Below are 21,455 nucleotides of genomic sequence, written 5' to 3'. Positions count from 1 at the left end.
TTGGTTAAGCAGCTGCCTTCGGCTCAGGTCATGATCCCAGCGTCCTGGGACCGAGTCCCACATCGGGGGTCCTTGCTCAGCAGGGAGCCTGCTTCTCCCTCTGCCTCTGCCTGCCAATCTGTCTGCCTGTGCTCGCTCTCTCCCCTTCTCTCTCTGATAAATAAATAAAATCTTAAAAAAAAAACCAAAAAACAGAGCACATGTAAATCACCCCTCACACAAGCTTGTTCATCCCCTGGAGCTGGGGCAGACTCCTCTCTGGAAGTGTCCCGAGCTTCACCTTGAGCATCTCAAGCCTTTCAACAAAGCACGGAGCAGTGCGCCCACATGGGGCACAGCAGAGACCTCACAAGCAGGCGAGAAACAAAACAGGCTTTGTTTTCCCAGGGAAAGGGGGCAGGGCAACTAGAAAAGGAGAGACCAGCAGTACCCAGTCCTTCCATGATCAACTTCTCCAGTTTTAATAACATTTCCAGAAGATAAAGAGAAAACAGTCATTCTTAAAACATGACAGAATTTTTTAAGAGCTAGTATTTTTAAATTCAATCTGTGCTGCTTGGACTGTGAAACAGTAACTTTCAAGTGTTACTGAACAAATCAGCATTACAGTAGCAAACTTCAGACTCAACAATTACTGAAAAGAGTCCCCTGTCTCCACAGAACAGGTCATCCCCACGGATGCGTCTGGTCCCAGACCTCCTTCTCAACACCTGCATTTTCAAGCTTCCGAAGGTTTTCAGTTTTGTAATAAAACTTCAACCTTGGAATATTACAAAGTATTCCAGATGCGGTAATCACCATAATCCTGGTGATAATAAATCAAATAAATCTAATTAATTAATTAAATAAATTGAAAATTTATTAATTAATTTATTAATTAATTAATAAATTAAATAAATTAAAACCTAGTAACCTCATCAAGCAGGAATTGAAACGAGAATCCTGCTAACTTGCACCGAGTCCCCCACAGCCCGAGAAGGCCCGTCTTCACTCAACCCTGCACGCCGCCCTGTTAGCCTGCCCCTAACATTCCGAAACAAATCTTGGGTTTTGCACATACCTTCAGGGATGCTCAAGACTATAAAATAGTAAATCTATTTTAAAAAATGAATACTTTTTTAAAAACACAAACAGGTTGTCAATCTGAAAACTAAAAAGCAAAACACAAAACACCCGCTGCCAGCTCAGTGTTCACTACACAACATGGGAGGCTGAATCCACATCTACAAAAAATGGCTACTAATTGGCACAATAAATTATGCATTTAAATAGAATATGGGTTTTTTCAGTGATAATTACTGTTCAATTCACACAGAATCTGCCTCCTATAAAAGGTGCAAAAAACCAGAGTCCTAATCTAATGACTGAATCTATCCTTTTTTTTTTTTTAAGATTTATTTATTTGACAGACAGAGATCACAAGAGAGGCAGAGAGGCAGGAGGGGGATGGGTGGGAAGCAGGCTCCCTGCTGAGCAGAGAGCCAGATGCAGGGCTCGATCCCAGGACCCTGAAATCATAACCTGAGCCAAAGGCAGAGCCTTAACCCACTGAGACACCCAGGCGCTCCCTTTTCTTTCTTTTTTAAAAGATTTTATTTTCAGGTGGGGCTTGGACTCCTCGCCCGAGCCCAAGCTGCGTGGTCCACCTTTGGGGCCAGCCCCGTGTCCCCTCCTCGGAATCCTTTACCAGCAATACACTAAAGAGTTTCCCATCACTCCACTGAGCTCTGGACCTAAACAACAGTGGCAGACCAGGAAGGACTTTCTTAAAAGTAAGTTTTCCTGGGGAGCCTGGCTGGCTCAGCTGGGGGGACATGCCATTCTCGGGTCTCCTGGGTGTGGGTTTGGATCCCACACCCGATGCAAACATTAGTTAAAAATACAACCTTTCAGAAAACAGCAAGCTCTGAGATATTTCACCCTTTTAACACTTCTCACGGATTTGCAGAATTGCGCAGCCATCACCAACTTCAGTACCTGTTCATCCCCCAAAGAAACCCTGTACCCTCTGCAGCGCGCCCCTCCCGCACCCCTGGAGGCCAGGCATCTATCTTCAGGCCTACGGACAAGCCCAGCCTGGACAGAACACATGAACACATACGCAGAATAAAACAACATGTGGCCTTTTGCGACGGGCCTGTGTCACTTAGTGTATGTTCAAGATTGAACCACGTTTAGCGTGTACTGACAATTCCTTCCTTTGTCGTTGCCGATTATCATGTCGTGACACAGGTACAGCCTGCCTTGCTGGTCTAGTCACACATCGACGGGCAAGGACTATCGTGAGCAGAGCTGCTGTGAAAACTCACGTGCAGCTTTCTGTGTGGACGCACGGTCTCGGCATCCCCTACAAGCATGCCCAGGAAGGAGCTGCCGGGTCCTGAGCGAACTGTGTATTTAACCTTCTGAGCATCTGCCAAACTGCTTTCCAAAGTGGCTGCCTCGACCATATGAGAGTTCCAATTCTGGCACACTCTGGTGAACACTGACGCTCTGCCCTTGATTTTAGCCATCTGACGGGGTGTCACAAGGGACAGCGCCATGGTCTGACTGTGTCAGGTCGCAGCAGTGGGTCTCCTTGAAGGCCCTGCTCTAGCTCTTGTCCCAGGCACAGAAACGCCCCCTTCCCACATTTTGCACTTCTCTCCTTTCCCAAGTACCAACCCAACCCATCCACACCCAAAATTGGGCTCTAGTTTTTAAATCCTTAAACTGTTAAAAAAAAAAAATACTGACAACAAACATCATTACTTAGGTCCATTCAACTTCTTTCAAACATCTATCAAAAGACTGGCATGAACATTTACTAAAATAGTATTTTTCAAACTACAATTGTGGATGGAACTTACAAAAACCCAATAGCACATACTCCCCTTATCACGTTTTTGCGCAGTTTGGGGTACGACACAGGCACTGCTAACTGAGCTGAGAAGAAAAGCAAGTGTTCTAACGAGCGTTCAGTTCTTTCTGTCCCCAGAGCACAGCCACGTCTTCCCTTTACTATGGAAAAGAAATCTGAAGCCTAGTTTGGAAAGAAAGTCCAGATAATGAGACTACTGGTTAGAAGAGAAGGGGAATTACATTTTAAAATACACCTGGCATCATGAAGTCATTAAATTATTGAATAAATACTGCCATTAATAACTCTATTTCCAATCACATGTCCCTTATTACTATAAAGGCTCTTTTTCTAGGGGAATTTATAGTTGAGAAGAGGTCCATTTTTGAGTCTTGGCTGACAAGCACAAACTTGGACCTTCTAGTCTAGAGCTTGATGGGGCTCTTCTCGTGCCTCAGTGTCCCTCTTTGGAACAGCCCTTCCCCCCCAGCCAGTCACGCTTTCTCCCCCACTGCCCCCAACCGGGCATACTTCATCCCACGTTACTCCCTTCCGGGGTGCCTCGCGAGTCCTCCATCCCTCACTGGACCTCACACGTCTGGTGGTGACTTACTTATGGAGCAGCCCACAGCCCCTCCCCAGTGGCCCCCGTTATGCTCAGCCCAGAACTGGCACTTGGGCGCAGGTCGGAAGATCCATTACTGAACCAGCTCCTATCCCTGCTCAGCACGAGGCCATGTGCAACTCACAGGACACTCTCCAAGTTGAAGCAAGTCCAGCAGGAGCTATAAAATGACCTCAGCAGCTAGAGCGGCAGAACCGAGCAAGGGTAAAACCAAACCACAAAGAGGGGCCGCTCTCCTCCGAAGTCGCTCTTATTTCTACAGAAGCCTATCTGCCTTTTCCCTTGGCGAGTCTACAACCCGCTTCTTGCCGCGGAGTCTCTGCGGGGACACGGACGTGGTGCCCACGCCGGCTTTCTCCACCCGCAGGTCTTACAGGGGACTTGCTATGGACGCAGAGCTGGTAAAACACAGCTCCAAGCAGTTGTTCTTTTAAAAGCTAATTAAGGTTGTTGTTGTTTTTTGTTTTGTTTTGGTGTTTGATGTTAGGGCCTTTATAGTACCATAAATAAACCATTAATTTAAATTACTGTTCAGTGACTTTGGTGATCTTAAGCTTTAAATATGACTAACTTCCGTTAAAAAAAAAAAACCTTCACTTTGTAATTCCTGGCCCTGCTGAGCCAGCGGCAGCCACGAAGGGCCTACCAGGCCCGCCCTGCTCAGGCGCAGGGCAAACTGCTGACCGTGACCGACAGATTCTCTTGGCTCCGTCCTCCTGAAAGAACACTGAAAACAAGACAGAAACCACACAGGCACGAACAGACGCGCAGACCGCCAGGACTGAAGCAAGTGTGGTATTCCATAATCTGAGGCAATAAAATGGTCACTTCCCTAGTGCCCACCTCACACTGCGACGCCCGCCGGGGCCGTGGCTCACCCAGCCCCCAGCAGGCCTTTGCTCTCCGTTGGGGCAGCTCCACCGGAAAGCTACACTTGGGAAACAAAGCATGCCAAAATGCACCATCTTTAAGGCAATAAAGCCAAATCCTGCTCATGGGAGATTTTTTTAAACTCCTACCTGCTTCCAAGAGACTGAGTGAGGACAAAGTCTTATCTTTAAAGGTTGAAAGATTTCTGTCTCCTCACAAGTCATTCCCTGCTGTGCCCAGAGGACCAAAAGCTGACCCCGAATGACTCAACAAAAAGTTCCCCAGTCCTGGTGTGCTCAAACCCAGAAGCCGGGGGCAGAGCAGCTACTGGTCCATAATCCAGTACACTGCATCAAATTAATTAAGACTAGAAATCATCCTCCAAAAAGCCTCCAGTGTCATTTAATTAAATCAAGAGTAGTCAGGTGTTCTTCTGAATGAGCTGGTTAGATTGTGATTCAGGAAAAAACTCAGGTCTCTGGGTTCCGCGTTGAGCAGTAAAATCCTCTCTGCCGCACTGCACTTGAACCCAGCGCGTCACGCGGTATGTACGGCACAGGAGAGAGGACACCAGGTCATTTCGCAGACTTGAAAACCGGAGTTTTGGAAGGCATGTAAAATGCCGGGTGCACGCAGAGCCGTGCGCCGGGCTTCCTCTGCGGGGATCACACACAGAACTCCCTGCTCGGGGCATTACAGAGACGCTAGTGAAACGCAGGGCATCCCCAGAGCAGGGGAGCGGACTGGTTCAGATCCCAGAACGCCGAGTGCTCGCTCCAGAAGAACGCTTCTGGGACTGAACCATGGCCACAAATCTGAAAGGAAGTGTAGGCAATAAAAGGACACGTACTTTCTGGCCGCTGGAACTCTCCTTCAATAGAACGAGCCGCTACGCTGTAGTCTAGGGCAAGGTCAAAACTGAGGCTGGAGGACACTCTCTCAAGAACACGAGAGACGAGGCACGAGAACTCACGTAGACCACTTCACAGTCTGCGCCACTCAGAGACGTCCTGATTTCTCTTCTGCCACGGAAACCATTCCCTTCGGCAACTATCTTCAAGGGGAGGCCCTACATAATTCAAGTCACTGTGCTACCCTCGGTCATCTTCCCTCAGAAACCTCCAGGTATCGGTGCTGAATGAATTAGGGGTGTTCCTATAAGATCCAACTGCACGCAATCTAAACTTCCAAAAAATCCTAGGTGTGAAAAGAAAGAGTTCAGGTTCTAGTTCTGTCACTTAACTCTGTGACCTCGGATGGACCATACTTTCCCTGGATCTGAGATGAAGCCCGGTGTGGGGCACTCCTCCCACCACCCCAGCATTTCTGGTTTCAACACCACGTCCGTTGCTGGTGTGGGGAGTCCACGGTGGCTGAGTGGCTGTGTGGCATTCTGGGGGCAAGGGCCATGGGTGTCAATGTCCCCCAGTGTTGTAATACTTCTCACCACCCAGCTCCATTTGAAAAATGTTGGTTAGAGGAATTACAAGTTCTTTCCAGAGCCTAATTTTGTGAGATTTATCTGTTAAAAATTTGTCATTAGCCACGGCTCTTCCTACCTACAATGCAATGAACTACCATTTCCTGTCTATCCTAAGTGGTTAGTAATAGAGTCCACAACCAAATACTTTCAATTTAGGATGAGGAGGAAGGATTAAAAACAGGATAAGAAAAAAATACCGATTTTTTGAATGTATGATTACCAAGAGACTCGTGTCAATAAAATTCCAATGATTAGATACTGACGCTCTGTCCAAGACTCTGCCAGTAGAGCTCACGGCCTTTGGCATGTCTTCCCAGCTCTACCAGAACAGGCTTAGGCACTAAGTTGGTCACTGGGTACATTTTCATCAAGAGTAAAACATCACTTCACTCAGAACAGCTATCAAGAATATTTGGTGTTAGAAGGAAAAGGTTAACAAATAGTAAAATTTGTAAAGACCTTTAGGTTTTGACTTAAAACATTTAACTCTGAGTAAGAAAGAAGTGAACTTCTGGTTTGGAGACTTAATAAATTATGTATTTTTTGTTCTTTTAATCTTATGTGTTATTATCTTAGGAATCTTCTCTGTCACGCACACACATCAAGTCTGGGGCAATGCTGGGCTTTAATGCCACCTCCACACACAGAGCTTCTACGCACACAGCCCTAGCAATTAAAGGACATTGTGTTTTGGCCACACTAGATTGTCCATTACATCCTTTAAGACTCAAAAGATGTACTTTTTAGCCCAAATCTCTGGTCCCAATATTTCATGTACACCAAACGTGATTTTCCGTTTATTTTCTCAGTGGCACCAGCACTGACCTCCAGAAACAACTGCTAAACACTATTTGTATGTCCTTCCCCAGGGCAGTGAGGACAGTAAGAGCACATAACCAAGGAATTCAATCATGATTACCATTTTGGAGATTCTTCGTTCTGAAGAACAGAAATTATTTTTTTGAGGTGTTTTCATTAGGGCTTTTACCAGAAATTATTCCTAGGACTATTACATAAAACGGTATTTCTACAACATACAAGGAAACATTTAAAACTTCAGACTCTTTATATTTACGATAAAAAGTATGCAGGAAAAAATGGTTGTTCATATGAATTCAATGGCCTACATAACACTCAAGCACCAATTTTCATTTAATCCAGGATCAAAACATCCCTAAAAGGATTTCTTTAAAAACAAACAAAAGCCCTCCTTTCTCAAAGCCAATAAATACCAGGGAGCCCTTACTGCCAATGGATGTCACACTTCATGATTTCATACAAATTACTAAAGGACTCTCTAAAATAATATAAGTGTCAAAAATATATAGTTTTTAAAATGCTAAAGAAGAAAATCAGATAAAAGAAAACCAACCCACAACAAATTACTCTTTAATTTCCTGAATTATATGGCTAATTTACCAGCTTTCAGCAGGATATGAAGGATGGATAAACTATTCTAAATATATGTAAGTAACCTAAAGCCTCTGATCAAGAAATGGGAGAAGCTACCTGGAGGAGGAGAATGAAAACGTCAAGCTTACACACAGCTCTATCTTCCATTTCAAAATGTCAAAAGACGTCCATCAGTGTGACCTAAGCTAAACATGGGTAAACACTTTTATACAAATTTGGGAAATACAGGGGAGCAAAGCTCACCACCATGAAAAGAATCTACCGTTCGTTTGTGTCTGCACGGCTCAGAGGGTCCTACAAAGGACAGTTTAGAGTTGGCAGAGATCAAACACAATCCACTACAGGATTTGGGACTTCAAGGAAAGCTCCCTCAAACGCATCGGCGAGCAGCTCGTCTCTATTTGCTGTCACTCCAAACAGAAGCCCACGTGGCTCCCCTTCCCGGCTCCCCTTCCCGGCTCCCTCCCAGGCACACTTGAGCTCTCGGACTAAAAAGGTCTGGAACAGATTAAACGTCGGGCCACAAACTAAAAAGCTCTGGCCTGTTCTCAAGTCTGTCTGGAACACACACACAGTGGGCCCAAAACGGGAGATGAAAGGCAGTAAGAGAATTTTATGGAACTTTGTTTTGGCATACCTAATTGTAATGTTTGCATGTACGTATGTGCTCAAGGCAGTGTGGGAGAATTCTTCTAGTACTTTCTCTCATTTGAAACAAAAGACCACGCTGGGTGATATGAAGAATGGGTCTACTGAGGACCACAGCCGAGCTGTTTTACTTCACTTTCTAACCTGAAAGTACTTACACAAGAAAACAAAACAACTCTGTTCTAATTCCTGACTTCTGCAGGAAGCTAAGAGTTAATCATCATCTTTCATAACCTCATGTAGGGGGAAAAAAAACCCCACAGACCATTTTTAAAAATTTCCAAAATGTGGACAAGCTGATCCACTTCATTTATGATGATTCAAGGCAACACGGTGTTTGTCGTTCCAGTCCGTACAAACAGCAGCACGGATTAAATCCTGTACCTTACTTGCTTTCCTATTCCAACCACGAGGGCTTATTCAAGTATTAAATAAAACCCAAAGCTGCAAATTATTAACATACCACGTTACTTTTTAACACCCAAACAGATCTGCAAGCTCCCAAGGCTAGCGCTGAAACCACACGGGACATCTGTCAGGATGATGGTCTCCGCCCTGACACCCCGCACAGAAGGTTCCGTCCATCCAGGGCAGCTCCGGCAGCTCAGGCCAAGCCACAGGCTGTGGCCAACAGAGCCGACATAAATGCGGCACAACTGTCCACAGCACTTCTGACAGGGACGCTATTTCACTCAGCTGCGGGCAGGCAGAGTTCTCCTTCCTCTTCTGTGTTTGGAAGGCATTCGCAGAGTTAAATCCTCGTTCCTGTCAGGGCCCCGCAGCGGCTGTGAGGCCAACCCCTGTAGGGCTTCACAGCCTCCCCCGCCCGGCTGACCCACTCAGTGACATGCACACTGTTTTCATTTAGCTGCATCCAGGCCAAAGACGAAAACTTCAAAACCACAATGCTTTGCTCCTTTCTAGACTCATTTTTCCATGGCTCTGGAAGAATATCTCAGAAACCCAACTGAAGAAACTGAGAAGAGTGAAAAAATGTGGATAAAAAGGCACACGGAGCTTGTGTACGATGATCAAGACGTGTACTTTTGTGGAGAGTATTCGCTTGTGCAAATGCTGAGTAAGTCATAGAATTTGGAGAGGAAAGTGCTTTGCTTTTGCTTTTTGTTTCCTAAAAAAAAAAAACAACTAAGGACCTTTCCTTTAAAAAAAAAACAAACTATAAAAAAAGGCAAGGCAGAGTGAGGAGAGAAGGGAGAGATGTGACACCCCCTTCCCAGCGGAGGCAGTAAACATAGCAGCGCCTAGCACGAAACGGGCTCAGGCTGACCGCACTCTCAAGTCGAGCAAAAGCAGACACAGGGGCATGGACCAAAGCTGGTGCCCCAGGTTTCCCAGCAGCTGACAGCCTGATGACTAGTGCAGCAAGAAAGACCTCTTTAAGCAAGATCAGAGGTCTCCCAAAAATGTGAAAGGAACAGCAACTCTGGTCAGTACGCCGCCACAACGTTTCCCCAACCCGACCCCGAGGGGTCCAAGCTAAAAAGCTCATTTACATCTGCATTTCTCCCTCAAGGGCAGAGGGAAAGGTATAAAAAGAGTCCTGGGTATTAGAGAGGGCACGGATTGCATGGAGCACTGGGTGTGGTGCAAAAACAATGAATACTGTTACGCTAAAAAGAAATTAAAAAAAAAAAAAGAGTCCTGGAGAAGCTGGGTGAGCAGTCATGTCTTTAATACTGTAAAGCAATGCAATTTTATTTCCGTGTACCTTCCCAAGGTGTCTGTCTGTCTCTCTCTCTCTCTCTCACACACACACACACACACACACGTGCGCACGTTATCAGAAAAAGTCTAAAAAGGTTTTGAAATGAACCTTTACCAAAACGAGGATCAAGCCTTGGGTCTAGCCAAGAGGTGGTCTTGTTCTTATGGTTTATATAGTATATCTCTCCATCCTGAGTCATGGCTTGCTCCCATCCATCAGGAAGAGGACCTATAAATACAGAAAAAATAATCATGGTTGGTTTTTACTTGGTGCAACTAAAATAAGTGGGAAGGGTACTAATTTATAAAGAAAACAGGTATCGGCAAAACTTACTAAGACAGAATTAAGCATGTGTTCAGAGAAGAAAAGAAAACCTACATACCTGATTCTTTTCCATCTCGCCAAAGAAACCACTAATTCACAAAATCTGTATCTCCAGAGACACAGACAGGAAACCAGAGTCCTGCAACATCCTCTCGGAAGCCATGACCCAAATAAGCATCATCACTGTTAGTACACCACATTCGGGGCCACGGCTCAGGGAGCCCCCCACCCAGTAATTTTGGGGACGATGCCTTCCTGTGGACGTGAAGGCTCTCCAGTGAGAAGGACACACAGCGTGCTCGGCACATCTGAAGCGTCACACACTGGGTTTCACGTAGAGCACACTTCAGCTAAGTCTGCCAAGATCCATTTACTTCCATGACTTACAAGACTGGCTCTCAGCGAGAAAACTAGCACAGAGCAAACTCTACTCCAGGAAACGCTTATTTTTAGGCAGACTGAAAGCTGTGAGGAGGGCGGGTGGTAGCTGAGTGCTAAGTCCATTCCGGGCTCCAGGAGGGCAGGGTGGGCACCGGAGCGGTCAGCAGAAGGACACAACCTGAAAGCCGCAGGGTGAGGGAACACCACCACGAGGCAGGACGGAACACCACCGATGATTCGAGGGACTTTTCCCATCTGTGGATCCACATACCTGAGCGCCTCCGGGGGCCTGGACCCTGGCTGGAGGTGACGTGCATCAACTCATGTAACCCTCAGGCCCACCGGCGACCTCTGTGGCTGTCATTCCACTCTAATGAGACACTGGCACACAGGGGCTCCGTGTGGTCCGATGCCACGCGGTCTGGGTCAGAGGCCACGGAGACCCGGCAGCCAGGTCCCGGAGCCACGAGGCTTCTTCTCAGCCATCGCCCACCGCAAGACCAGGCAGGAAGGGCGCTGCCTACGTAAAACTGGCCCGGGTTCCTGACTCCTCAACTGGCAGTCTGAGCCAGCCTTCCGGGGGGCGTTGAGGAGCCCTGCTGGAACAAAACAGTCACAAAGGCCCACGGGACCCGAAGCCCTCATTCCAGTCCACTTCCCTTTGTTGCAGAAACTGACCGATCCGCTGCTACGCCACTGTCAAAGGCCTGCCGTGACAGGGGCACAATCTTGTCAGGACACAGACACATGCAACTGGAGGGTCCCGCACGGCTCGCGGGGCCCAGGGAAGCCCCTCCTGCCATCCTCCTCGGGCAGCTCGGTCCACAGTGCAAGCGAATTGGCCAGAAGGACCCCACATTTACTAACAGTGAGTGGGATGCAAACCCATTCAACGCACAGAGATGGAACTGTTTTTGGTGGCGTTCGCTGTCACTAGAGATGCTTCATTCAGGAAGACAGGACCTCCGGGACACAGTACGAGCGCCTGGGACGACCTTCCACCGGGAAGCTGCCATTCCAAGCACCTAGCACACCACGACGACGAAGCAGTCGGAGCAGTCATGGGACGGCTCTGTACACCTCCCTCTCCGAGACCACCACAGCCCGGCACCGCCTCCACACCTGCCTCTTCTCCTGGTCCAGCCGCCCCCTCGGCCGCCTGAGGCAGAACCCCCAAAGTCGTGTTCTGAACCCGAAGCACAAGCCCATGCTCCAGATGACACTCCTGCGCACTCTGACCCCCCATCCAAGGGCACCTCTAGGGACTCTACCAGCATGGGTCACAGCTCCCCTTTCTCAGCCACCACCAATGTCCTTCCCTGGCACCGGACTGCTCATTACCTCCCCTCATCCCACCGTCCCCTCCCAGACAGCCACCCGGACTTTCTTAAAGCACCAACTCATCAACTCCTCCATGCAACTTGTTCCTTGCAAAAGCAGTTCCTTTCCTCTCGACCATCAAAAGGGAAATGCCAGCTGAGCTCATTTCTTAACCCTAACCCTAACCTGATCCCACGTTCCCCTCAACTCAGCACAAAGGCAAGCCACCCCTTTGCATCTCCTGCTCCTCTTACACAAACGTCCCCTGACTCTAACCCTTACGAACTCCTATTCGTCCTGCAAGCAGCTCACAGGTCAGCTCTTCAAGCCAGTCTTCCCCAAGTTCTCTCTCCTGCTCTGTGCCGACAGCTACCGCGCAGGCCGCCATCACCCGTGCACACGCGTGTCCTCCTGGCGGCGCGGTCCCCTCATGCTCGCGTGCACGGGCCGGCAGGGCTGAGGACATGCTCAGTATGAATGCCCTGCCACGTAGGAGTTGGAGCTTTCTATAAATAAGCTTAAAATCATGTAGTATGTACGCGATTTTCCATTAACATGTTTATGAATAATAAATGTTATTAAACCCAGTGCCTTCTGTTTATTAAACTTTTTGTTCATAAACATATTCACTTTCATAGTTTTTTTGAAATGTTAAAAACTACAGAAACGCAGAATGGAAAAAGCGTCCGTTTTTTTTGACCCGCTCCCCGGGGGAAAAGCTAAACAACTTCAGTTTGTGCTATGTCCCGGACTCCTCTTCTGCGCCTCTGCTGCTATAAGACACTCACACCCACCGAGGCCAGGCTCCACCTGCCCCGTACCTGCTTTCATCACCTAACAGATAACGGCATCTCTTCTTGACACGACACATAGATCTCTTTCCTTTTAATGGCTTCATACACCTTACTGTACAGGCAGAGCTCTGAGATGTTGTGGCTTTGGCTCCAGACCACTAGAATAAAGTGACTCAAATGAATTTTTTGGTTTCCCAGTGCACTTAAAATTTATTTGACACTACACTGTTAAGTGTGAATTAGCATTATATCTTTAAAAAAATAATAATGTACATACATTAATTTGAAAATACTTCATTGTTAAATTTGCTGGCACTATCTGAGCTGGCTGTGGGTCCTGAGCTCTGGGCAGGCAGGGGTCCCCCCGCAGTGCTGAGGGCGCCGCCAGCGGGCTGTGGGCTGCAAAAGGCCAGGCGGCCGCGGCGAGGTCCCAAGACAACCAGGCAGTGGCTGCGCGGATCGCGTTCCTGCGGCCCCAGAGGCCGGCTGAGCGTCTTCTGACGCGGGAGAACTTCTTTCCAGACGGGGGTCCCCCCGCTCAGACCCGGAGCTGCTCCATCAGCAGAGCCGACGGGACACTGAGCCCTCTGCTGCCGTTTCAACCATCTTCGCAGCGCCTTCCCCGGGAGGTTCCAGCCCGAGAAACCACCGTTTCTGCCCAGCCCCGAGCAGCACATCCTCCTCTTTCAAGTTGGCTCATGAGACAGCCGCTGCCTGGCCCTGTGTCCAGGTCTGACTCGAGTGCCCTTGCTGTGTCCACCCCGTCTGCAGCCGCCTCCCACCCTGAGCTCCTGACCCCTCCGAGTCTTCCTGAGGGTGGGAACCGACATTGCCACAAAGTTCCACCTGGGCCGCTGCTCTGCTGTACATCTGATGGCTCGTGAGCCACGACGCTCTTCACCGCATCGAGAACGGGGAATCTCTTCCCCTTCCTCCGCCTGGACCCGCGAGAGGAGCCACCACCCACGGCAGCTGCCGCTCTACAAAACCCGTTTCTTCTGTGGTAAGACCCAAAAGTCAGAGCGACGCCTGGATCCACGGCTGCAGGCCCGAGGGCGCAGGTGGAGCTGACCCAGTGTCCTCTGTGCGGAGGCCCGCAGAAGTTTGGGACTGGGCAGCGGCTGCGACTCAAAGTGGCCAGCTGCATGAGCCTCGATCCAGAGTCAGCCTGTGCTCTGAAGTCAGGGACCAACTTCTCCTCTGCAGCTGTGGAAGTCCTAGAAGGCACCTTCTTCCCGAAGAAGGCTGTGTTGTCTATGTTGAAATGTGCTGTGATCTTGGCGGGAACTTCGGGCTCACTTGCTGCTTCACCCACCCGTTCACATTCCTGAAGCCTCACAAACTGACTTCCTCCAGCTCCCGACCTGTCTTCTGCAGCTTCCCACACTTCCCTCAGCCTCCACAGAACTAAACGGAGTCAGGGCCTTGCTCTAGATCAGCTTCTGGTTTACAGGAATGTGGCGACTGGTCTGACCTTCTATCCAGATGACTAGAACTTTCTCCCTGTCAGCAATAAGGCTGCTTGGTTTCCTTTATTTATGTGCTCACTGGAGTAGCACTTTTCATTTCCTTCAAGAACTTTCCTTTGCATTCACAACTGGACTGTGAGGCAAGAGCACTCTAGTGGCTTCATCATTTTCTAGCCTTTGACTTTAAGGGACAGACATGTGACTCTTCCCTTCACTTGAACACTTAGAGGTCACAGCAGGGCCACCGACTGGCCTACTGTCAAGACCCCAAGTGTCAGGAGGAAGGTTGGGGGGGGTGGCAGAGGGACTAGCTGGGGCCCTGGGGCGGTCACCACACACACAACACATATTAAGCTTCTCACCTTACATGTGGATGGCTCATGGCATCCCGAAACGTCATAGATCACAGATTAAAATAACTAGTATAGTGACGAAAAAGGAAGGAATATTACGAGAACTGACAAGATGTGACAGTGACACAGAGACACAACGTGAGAAAATGCTGTTGGAAAAATGGCCCCAACAGGCTTGATGGGTGCAGGGTTGCCCCAAATCTTCAGTCTGTACAAAATCCAATCTCTGGGAAGCTCCATGAAGTAGAACGCATGAGAATTCAGAAATCCCTTTCCCTGTGTTAGATCTCCAAGGGGTCCCTAACTCGTGTTGACTGTTCTAAGGAGCAGAACAGCACACAGCCCCCACTGACACAGCTCCGTCCACGGCCACTGCACTCTAAGGACACGGCCACTTTCAGCCTTGCGCACCAGGCACCGTTCTCATCTGTGTCCCATGGAGGAGATATGGGTTGTGCAGGGATGTCACCCACCTGGGGGACAGGAAACCTGGTCAAGGTAAAGGTGTGAACCCAGGTCTCTGACATAAACCCTACAATATGCTACCTCCCAAACACAGCAACATATTCCCCAAAACTTAGGAAAGTATTTCCTACATTAAATTTGTAAAGCGGAAATAGTGAATTTATCCCTTTTTACGCAACTTTAAATCAGTAAATATTTATCATATGTAACCATATCACATCAAATATGCTATGTATAAATCATTGATTATTTAGTATTCCACTAAAAACAGTAGCCTTCAAAAATGAAGTTCAGAACACTTTTCACTAACACCCTTCTCCTACGCCGTAAATACCAGAACCAGAGCTGGGAGCGCACTGACCTCAGACATGAAGACACAACGGGAACTGTCCTACTGCTATCCGCACGGGGACAGCTGCCTGTTTTCACACTCTATTTCTACTTAAAGAGTTAAATGAGGCGCGTAGGAGATAGAATTCCCATACATTTAATAAGCACTCAAATTAATACATCAAACAGAAAAAAAACCAATGCTTTCCGTATTCATGTGTATTTTTCGTGTAATGCTTGGGTGAATACAATGTTAGACGGAAAAAGGCTCAAGATCGGATGTTTCTTTTATAGGGAAAGAAAGCTGCTCATCAAAGGCAAAGGAGATGAGGAAAGGTGACCTTTAAATAGCGTCGTGTCACAATCGAATCCTTAGCAGTAGAGAAAGGAAAGGGACAAGAAACAAATCTTCCACCTTCAGTGTCAGCATCCAAAATGATACAGACCCAGGGGCGCCCGGTGGCTCAGTCGCGTGAGCGCCTGACTCTGGGGTCCAGCTCGGCCGCTGGTCTGGGGTTGTGGGTTCCAGCTCTGCGCGGGCTCGACACTCGGTGTGGAACCAAACCACCAGCTCGATCTGGGCTTCCTACGTACACAACAGAATCCCGGCTAAATGGACCTTTGGAGAAATCCCGAGAAATACTCAGCGCAGGGTTCGAGGTCATTATGCTGCGAAACCACGAGAAGCACAGAAAACAAGAGTGGCAGATTTTCTGAGTCATCAGGTCACAGGCCACGGACAGTCTGACTCAACGGCGTTTGCACGAGCGTTAACGGGGTAAGGTCCGGCGTCCCAGGGAGACTTTAGGAGAGGCCGCAGGAGACCGACACACAGTGAGCGCCTGGGTCCGGTTTATGCTCCGACTGAACCTGTTACAGATGCAGCGCCGTCAATGTGAAGAGAAAATCAAGTAAAATGGAAGCAGCAAAACGCTAGTTGCGTAAGATGATTTAGAACTTGCGACCGACGTCACTGGGAGGCTTTGTTAAAGCGCACGGAACAGCCGAGTCCCGGACGCCGCCGGGCCGCGCTCTGAGGAGCGCCGGCTCGCAGGGTCCCAAGTGTGCGCGGGCCGCGGAACTCGCTCATGGCGTCCGGGGTCCCCACAACCGCCGCAGCTCGCGCCGCGGACCAGGGCCGCTCCCAGACCATGCTCTGGCGCGCTGCGCGGCTGCGAACAACGCGCACGAGGTCCCTAGAGCGGGGAGAGAGGTCGGCCACAGCCGTCGGGGCCGGCGCGTCCTCACCGGAGAGCAGCTTCTTCCCGGAAACAGCAAGAAACGACGCCGGACGGCTCGAGCGACTGTGGCGGAGAAGCCGGCCGCTAACGACCGCGTGGGAATGCGACGGGCCCTGGAGGCCGCACGGTTTCGACTGGACGTTCTCGGTTCAGAGGAGGAGCCCGCGTCCCAAAGCGCCAGTCGGCGACGTGCGCTTCCCTCCAGGCCGGCCTGTGAGACGCCGGGCCCAGAGCTTTCCTCTCCAGCGTCCGGCGCGCTCCTGCGCGTCCCTGTCCGGGGAGCACGCATGACTCGGGAGCGCGGATGAGCGGGGACTGAGGCGAACGGACAAGAAATTCAATTAAAACCCTTCGGCTTGTGAGAGAAAACATCTGCGTTTTCCTCCTCACGTGGGTGCGGCGTCTCCGTCACTGGCGCGACCGGAGCGGGAGGCGGAAAGCGACGCGAACGCGAACAAGCTGGGCGGCTCTTCTACCGGTGCGGCCCGGGAAGGGCTGCTCGGAGGACGGGCCTGTCAGGCCGAGGCTCCGATGGCACGCGCCGGGCCCCGGAATGGTCCAGGCATGAGCGGCCCCGGCAGGGCCGCAGCGCGGAGGGGCCAGCGGCACGCACCCCAGGACGGCAGCGCCGCGTCGCGTGCACTGGGCACAGCGCGCAGAGAGACCGCGGCGCGGCTGCCGTCAAGGCTCGGCGCCTCCACACCTGCGCGGTCCGAAGGAGCCGGACGTCTGAGAACCGGCCTCGCGCGCGGCAGGCGGAGGCACAGCGGTCGGCCTTCTCCTGGAAGAACTCTACCCCCCGCGGGGCTAGAGCGCACTCCCGACACCAAGAGGCGCTCGTTCCACCGACGCGGCCCGCCGGGTGTCGTCCGGGGGAGACGCTCGGACTGCGGTGAGAGGACGAGGAGAGACGGCCCCACCGGAGTGCTTCGTCCATGGAAGCTACGCGCCTCGGGAGGGTTTCCTACAGCGGGGGCGGGGGATGACCTCGCGGCTCCCATGGCGCCGGCTCCGGCCGGACCTCCCGCCGCAACGGCACCCGCAGGCGACACAGCGCCCACGCCCGGCTCCCACCTCCGCCGGCCCATCAGTGGCGCCTCGGCCAGCACGGAAACCCCGAGAAGCTACCGCCGAGGTAACCCGAGTGACCTCTCCCCGCCCCTGCCGCACGAGTGCGGAGTGACGTGGTCGCAGCCCCCAGAGCCCGCGGAGCGGCCGCCGGACCAGGCCCGGCCCGCACTCACAGGCATCCACGACCGCGCACTCGGGGCCACGGAGCGTTCCGACCACGCGAGGCTGCCTGGGCTCTCGGCTGGCGTCTCCGGACTCGCGTCGCAGACCCGAGGCGCGGGCGCCACCGCTGCCGGCACAGAGAGGCCAAGTCCGGCCGCAGCAGGGGCACGCCGGCCCTCCGGTTCCCGCGCGGGCTTCAGGTCACCCTGACCGCCTGCCGCGACGTCCGAGACACCGCGCAGCCGCCGTGACGTCCCTGCGGGGCGCTCCTCCGCCAGCCGCGCACGGCCACCTCGCAGGACACGTCCGCACACTGACCGGGGCTCACTGTAGACCGACGACGCATCTGCTCGACGAACGCTGTGGCGCAGACGGCGCGTCTCCCTGACGCCGCCCGAGCGCGGCCGCCCCGCGGGGGACACCACTTCCCCGGGATCCTCGGCCTGCCGACGCCGCCTCTCCCGCTGCTTCAGGTCCCTGCGTCCTCTACGGGGACTCCATCACGCTGGTTACGCAGCGAGCCGCTCTTTGTCAGCACTCCCAGCGATTTTTTACTTGTTTTTTAAAAGATTTTATTTATTTAACAGAGAGACAGCACAAGCGGGGGGAGCTGCCGAGGGACAGGGAGCCCGATGTGGGGCTCGACCCCAGGACCCTGAGATCAGGACCTGAGCCGAAGGCAGAGGCTTAAGCCACGAAGCCACCCAGGTGCCCCCCCCCCACCCCCGTAAAGATCTGTATTTGTCTGCTAGAGCGCACGTGCATTGGGAGGGGGGCGCGGACGCAAAGGGAGAAACAGAGTCCGCGCTGAGCAGGGAGCCCGAGGATGTGGGGGTTCTGGGATCAGGGCCTGAGCTGAAGGCAGACGTTTAGGCGACAGGGCCGCCCAGAAGCCCCTAGCCTCTACTGTTTTTGTCCACTGAAATTCTACCGCTTTCTCACACTACAGCTTTGGGAAAATTTCCTCAATTCTACTCCATGAGTAAGACTTTCCCCACGATGTACTGAAATTACTTTGTTTTCATTTTTTTTTACTGTAGACTGTCCTGAATTTGCTCTTTTACATGGAGCTTAACTACAGACCAGGTAGTAGCATGGGAAGAATTTATAATTCCGTCTCAGAATATAGAAAAGGAGGTCTCGAATTTTTCATAAATGGGTATGCTCTATTTTCAAGGTCGATCAGAACAAACATGGCAACGCTGACCAGGAACTGCCCCTGGGGTTAGGGACACTATGACCTGCAGACATGTGGCTCTCGAACACGGGAGCTCACACATATTCACCCCCAACTCCTCCACAGTTCTTTATCCACAGATGTGAGCATCCCATCTACATGTTTGATCTCATGAGCTCTCAAGAGTCCCTACTGAAATGCTGCCCTGAATGAAGTTTTCAAGTAGACACACTTGAAGCAGTTGCTGTGTGCCATCACTATTAACTATTATTGTCATTAAGTTTTCTTTGGCTTCAATAATCTCAATGTGGGGCAAGTATTCGTGAATGCATTAGTGGATGAAAATGCCATTTATGAAATCTAGTTGTGGGAGAAGAAACGATTTCTCTTCTGGTTTCCATTACAACAGTTTTACTCTCAGGGTAAAAAGTGACTTAAAGCACGCAGCCCCAGGTCACAAGGTCAAGGCTGTGTCATTGTGTACAGACCTAGAAGCTAAAAAGATTATGAGCATACTGATTAAAATCTGCTTCACAAAAGCAAAGGCAAGATGGTGACCAGTCCCTTTCTTTTATTACTTTAAGTTGGGGTGCACTCCTGGGTCACGCAGGGAGCTAGAAGAGTCTTCTGCCAAACCAGCAACCAGGCTGGGGAGCCCACAGCCCAGGTACCAGGTACATGCAGGCTGGGGCCCAGCCATGATGCACACATGTCCCTTCAGCCACACTGTACACGAGCTCAGCTCCCCCTCCGTCTGCTCACCCGATGTTAACACGAAGGACCTACAGTCAGTTCTTGGAGCCTATACTCCTGTCCTTCTAACCTGGTACAAGTTCCCTAACCTTCTCAGTGCTCACTTTCCTCATACGCACAGTGGACTGGATCACTCCTGCCAGTTAAGTTCAGAGAGGCTACACAAAAAAAGCGCTTGACAGAGGGCAGGGCTTATAGTCAGTACTTTTTCTTTTTTTAAAGATTTTATTTATTTGACAGTGGAAGAGAGAGAACATAAGCAGGGGAATGGGAAAGGGAGAAGCGGGCTTCCTGCAGAGCAGGGAGCCCAATGCGGGGCTGGACCCTGGGACCATGACCCGAGCTGAAGGCAGACACCTAATGACTGAGCCACCTAGGTCGCCCTGTAGTCGGCCTCTTAAAAAGTCAGTTCCCTACTTCTTTCCTGGAACAGCTGTGCAATTTTGTTTTAGTCATGTGTTTAACTTACTAAAACTCATGCACAAAGCAGAGAGACAGGTTGGTCAGAAAATAAACCTGGGTCTCAGAGACAAACTGATCAGATGACAGAAATAGCACCAGGTCTGTCCTGCCATGGCCAAAGGGCCCCAGAGAAGAGTCATGGTTTTGGTGGTTTCCCAAATCCATCAGGATAAAGCTCAGACTTCTTGGCTGACCACACAAAAGCCTTCTGAGTTCTCAGCACGCGTTCAGCGGCTCAGGGGATTTCAAGCTCCCTTGCCTTCCCTTTCCTTGGACACACCTAAGCTCACACTCACTTAGCTCAGGTACTAAAGCCAGCTGCTTAGTACCACGGCTCCAGGCTCCAGGCTCCAGCCCCCTGGCACCTGACACATCGCCCTCCTGTTAGAGAACGCCTCTGTTCAAGACCCGTAAGCTCCTATATGATACAGTTTCTGGGCTATCTTTCCCCGAATCTGTTTCCGCAACTTCGACCCGGCTGTTGCGTGATGCAAGGAACATTCCCTTCTCTCCCCCAGAAAGCTGCACAGCTCTTGGCTCATTCACGTCTCTGCTCAATTATGGGGCGTCTGGGCCTGGAAAGCGAACACAGCACCACCTCCCTCCAGCCCAGCCAAGTGTTCTCCGACCCGTAACTGACTTTTCTCTTGCAGTTTTAACTACGTGACACACTGCACGTGTGCTGCTCGTGTGTGTCATCATCTACGAGAGTGCGTGGCACAGGCTCGGTATTTGGGGTTTGTTGAGGGGATGGATGAACGCCTGCCTTCTAAACCGCCTTCTCTACCTCCCGATCATGCCCGACCACCTTCACACGGCCCTCTCCTTGCTCGACACTCAGTGCTACACCTGCCCACACATTTGCTGCTGTCATTATAAAGGGAGAACCTGTTCTAACTTGATGCTGCAGTCTCAGCGGCCACTCGGGCACTTGGTACAAAGTGGGGCATGTGGTATTCGTGGAAGGAATAATTTAGAAGGGGAACAACTGTCTCAAGGTAAAACTGAGACTTTGTTCAAAGTCATTCCCATATTTGGAGCACCCGGGTGGCTCGGTCAGTTGAGCGCACGACTCTTGATTTTGGCTCTGGCTGAGATCTCAGCGTCCTGGGACTGAGGCCAGTGTCGGGCTCCCTGCTCAGCACAGGGTCTGCTTGTCCCTCTCTCTCTGCCTGTGTGTACGCGCACACACTCTAGCTCTCTCAAATAAATAAAACCTTTAAAAAACGTTAAAAACTTCATTTTCATCTTTGTGATAGCTGAAAGAATGAGCATACTAGAGGAAAGGGCTAAGTACAAGCTCAGAGAACTTTCTAATACACAACCCTTCAAGCTTTCTTCAGGGCAACTGGAGTCTTATATTTTAACATAATAGTTCAGACTTTCTGTAATAAATTTATGAGAGATTAGCTTCTGTAAGTTCAGACTTTAGAATGCCTGAAGAAACCACCTTTGAAAAAAATGTTTGACCTAGTACGAGCTCTGCTACCCCCTCTGTTTATTGTTGCAGAATTCTGTTTTATTTCATTGATGCTGCCTATAAATGGTA

At 50.6% G+C, this 21,455-nt stretch overlaps 1 protein-coding gene across 6 annotated transcripts in view; it reads right to left on the bottom strand.

Annotated features, from left to right (window-relative positions):
• Positions 1–21,455, bottom strand: part of YAP1 (Yes1 associated transcriptional regulator) — a 111,197-nt gene that overhangs the window by 26,624 nt on the left and 63,118 nt on the right. For 2 of the 6 annotated variants that reach the window (XM_059179215.1, XM_059179231.1), the window contains exon 4: positions 9,713–9,832. The exons of 2 other annotated variants lie outside the window; for them this stretch is intronic. In XM_059179215.1, the coding sequence (XP_059035198.1) occupies positions 9,713–9,832 (120 nt within the window). The remainder of the gene's footprint in view (positions 1–9,712; positions 9,833–21,455) is intronic. 2 more of the 6 variants (XM_059179239.1, XM_059179222.1) reach the window with 1 other exon arrangement.

The sequence above is a fragment of the Mustela lutreola genome, chromosome 1 (assembly GCF_030435805.1).
Source record: "Mustela lutreola isolate mMusLut2 chromosome 1, mMusLut2.pri, whole genome shotgun sequence".
Lineage (NCBI taxonomy): Eukaryota > Metazoa > Chordata > Mammalia > Carnivora > Mustelidae > Mustela > Mustela lutreola.
Note: the sequence above shows the minus strand (reverse complement) of the source record. Positions and strands in the feature narration are given on the sequence as shown.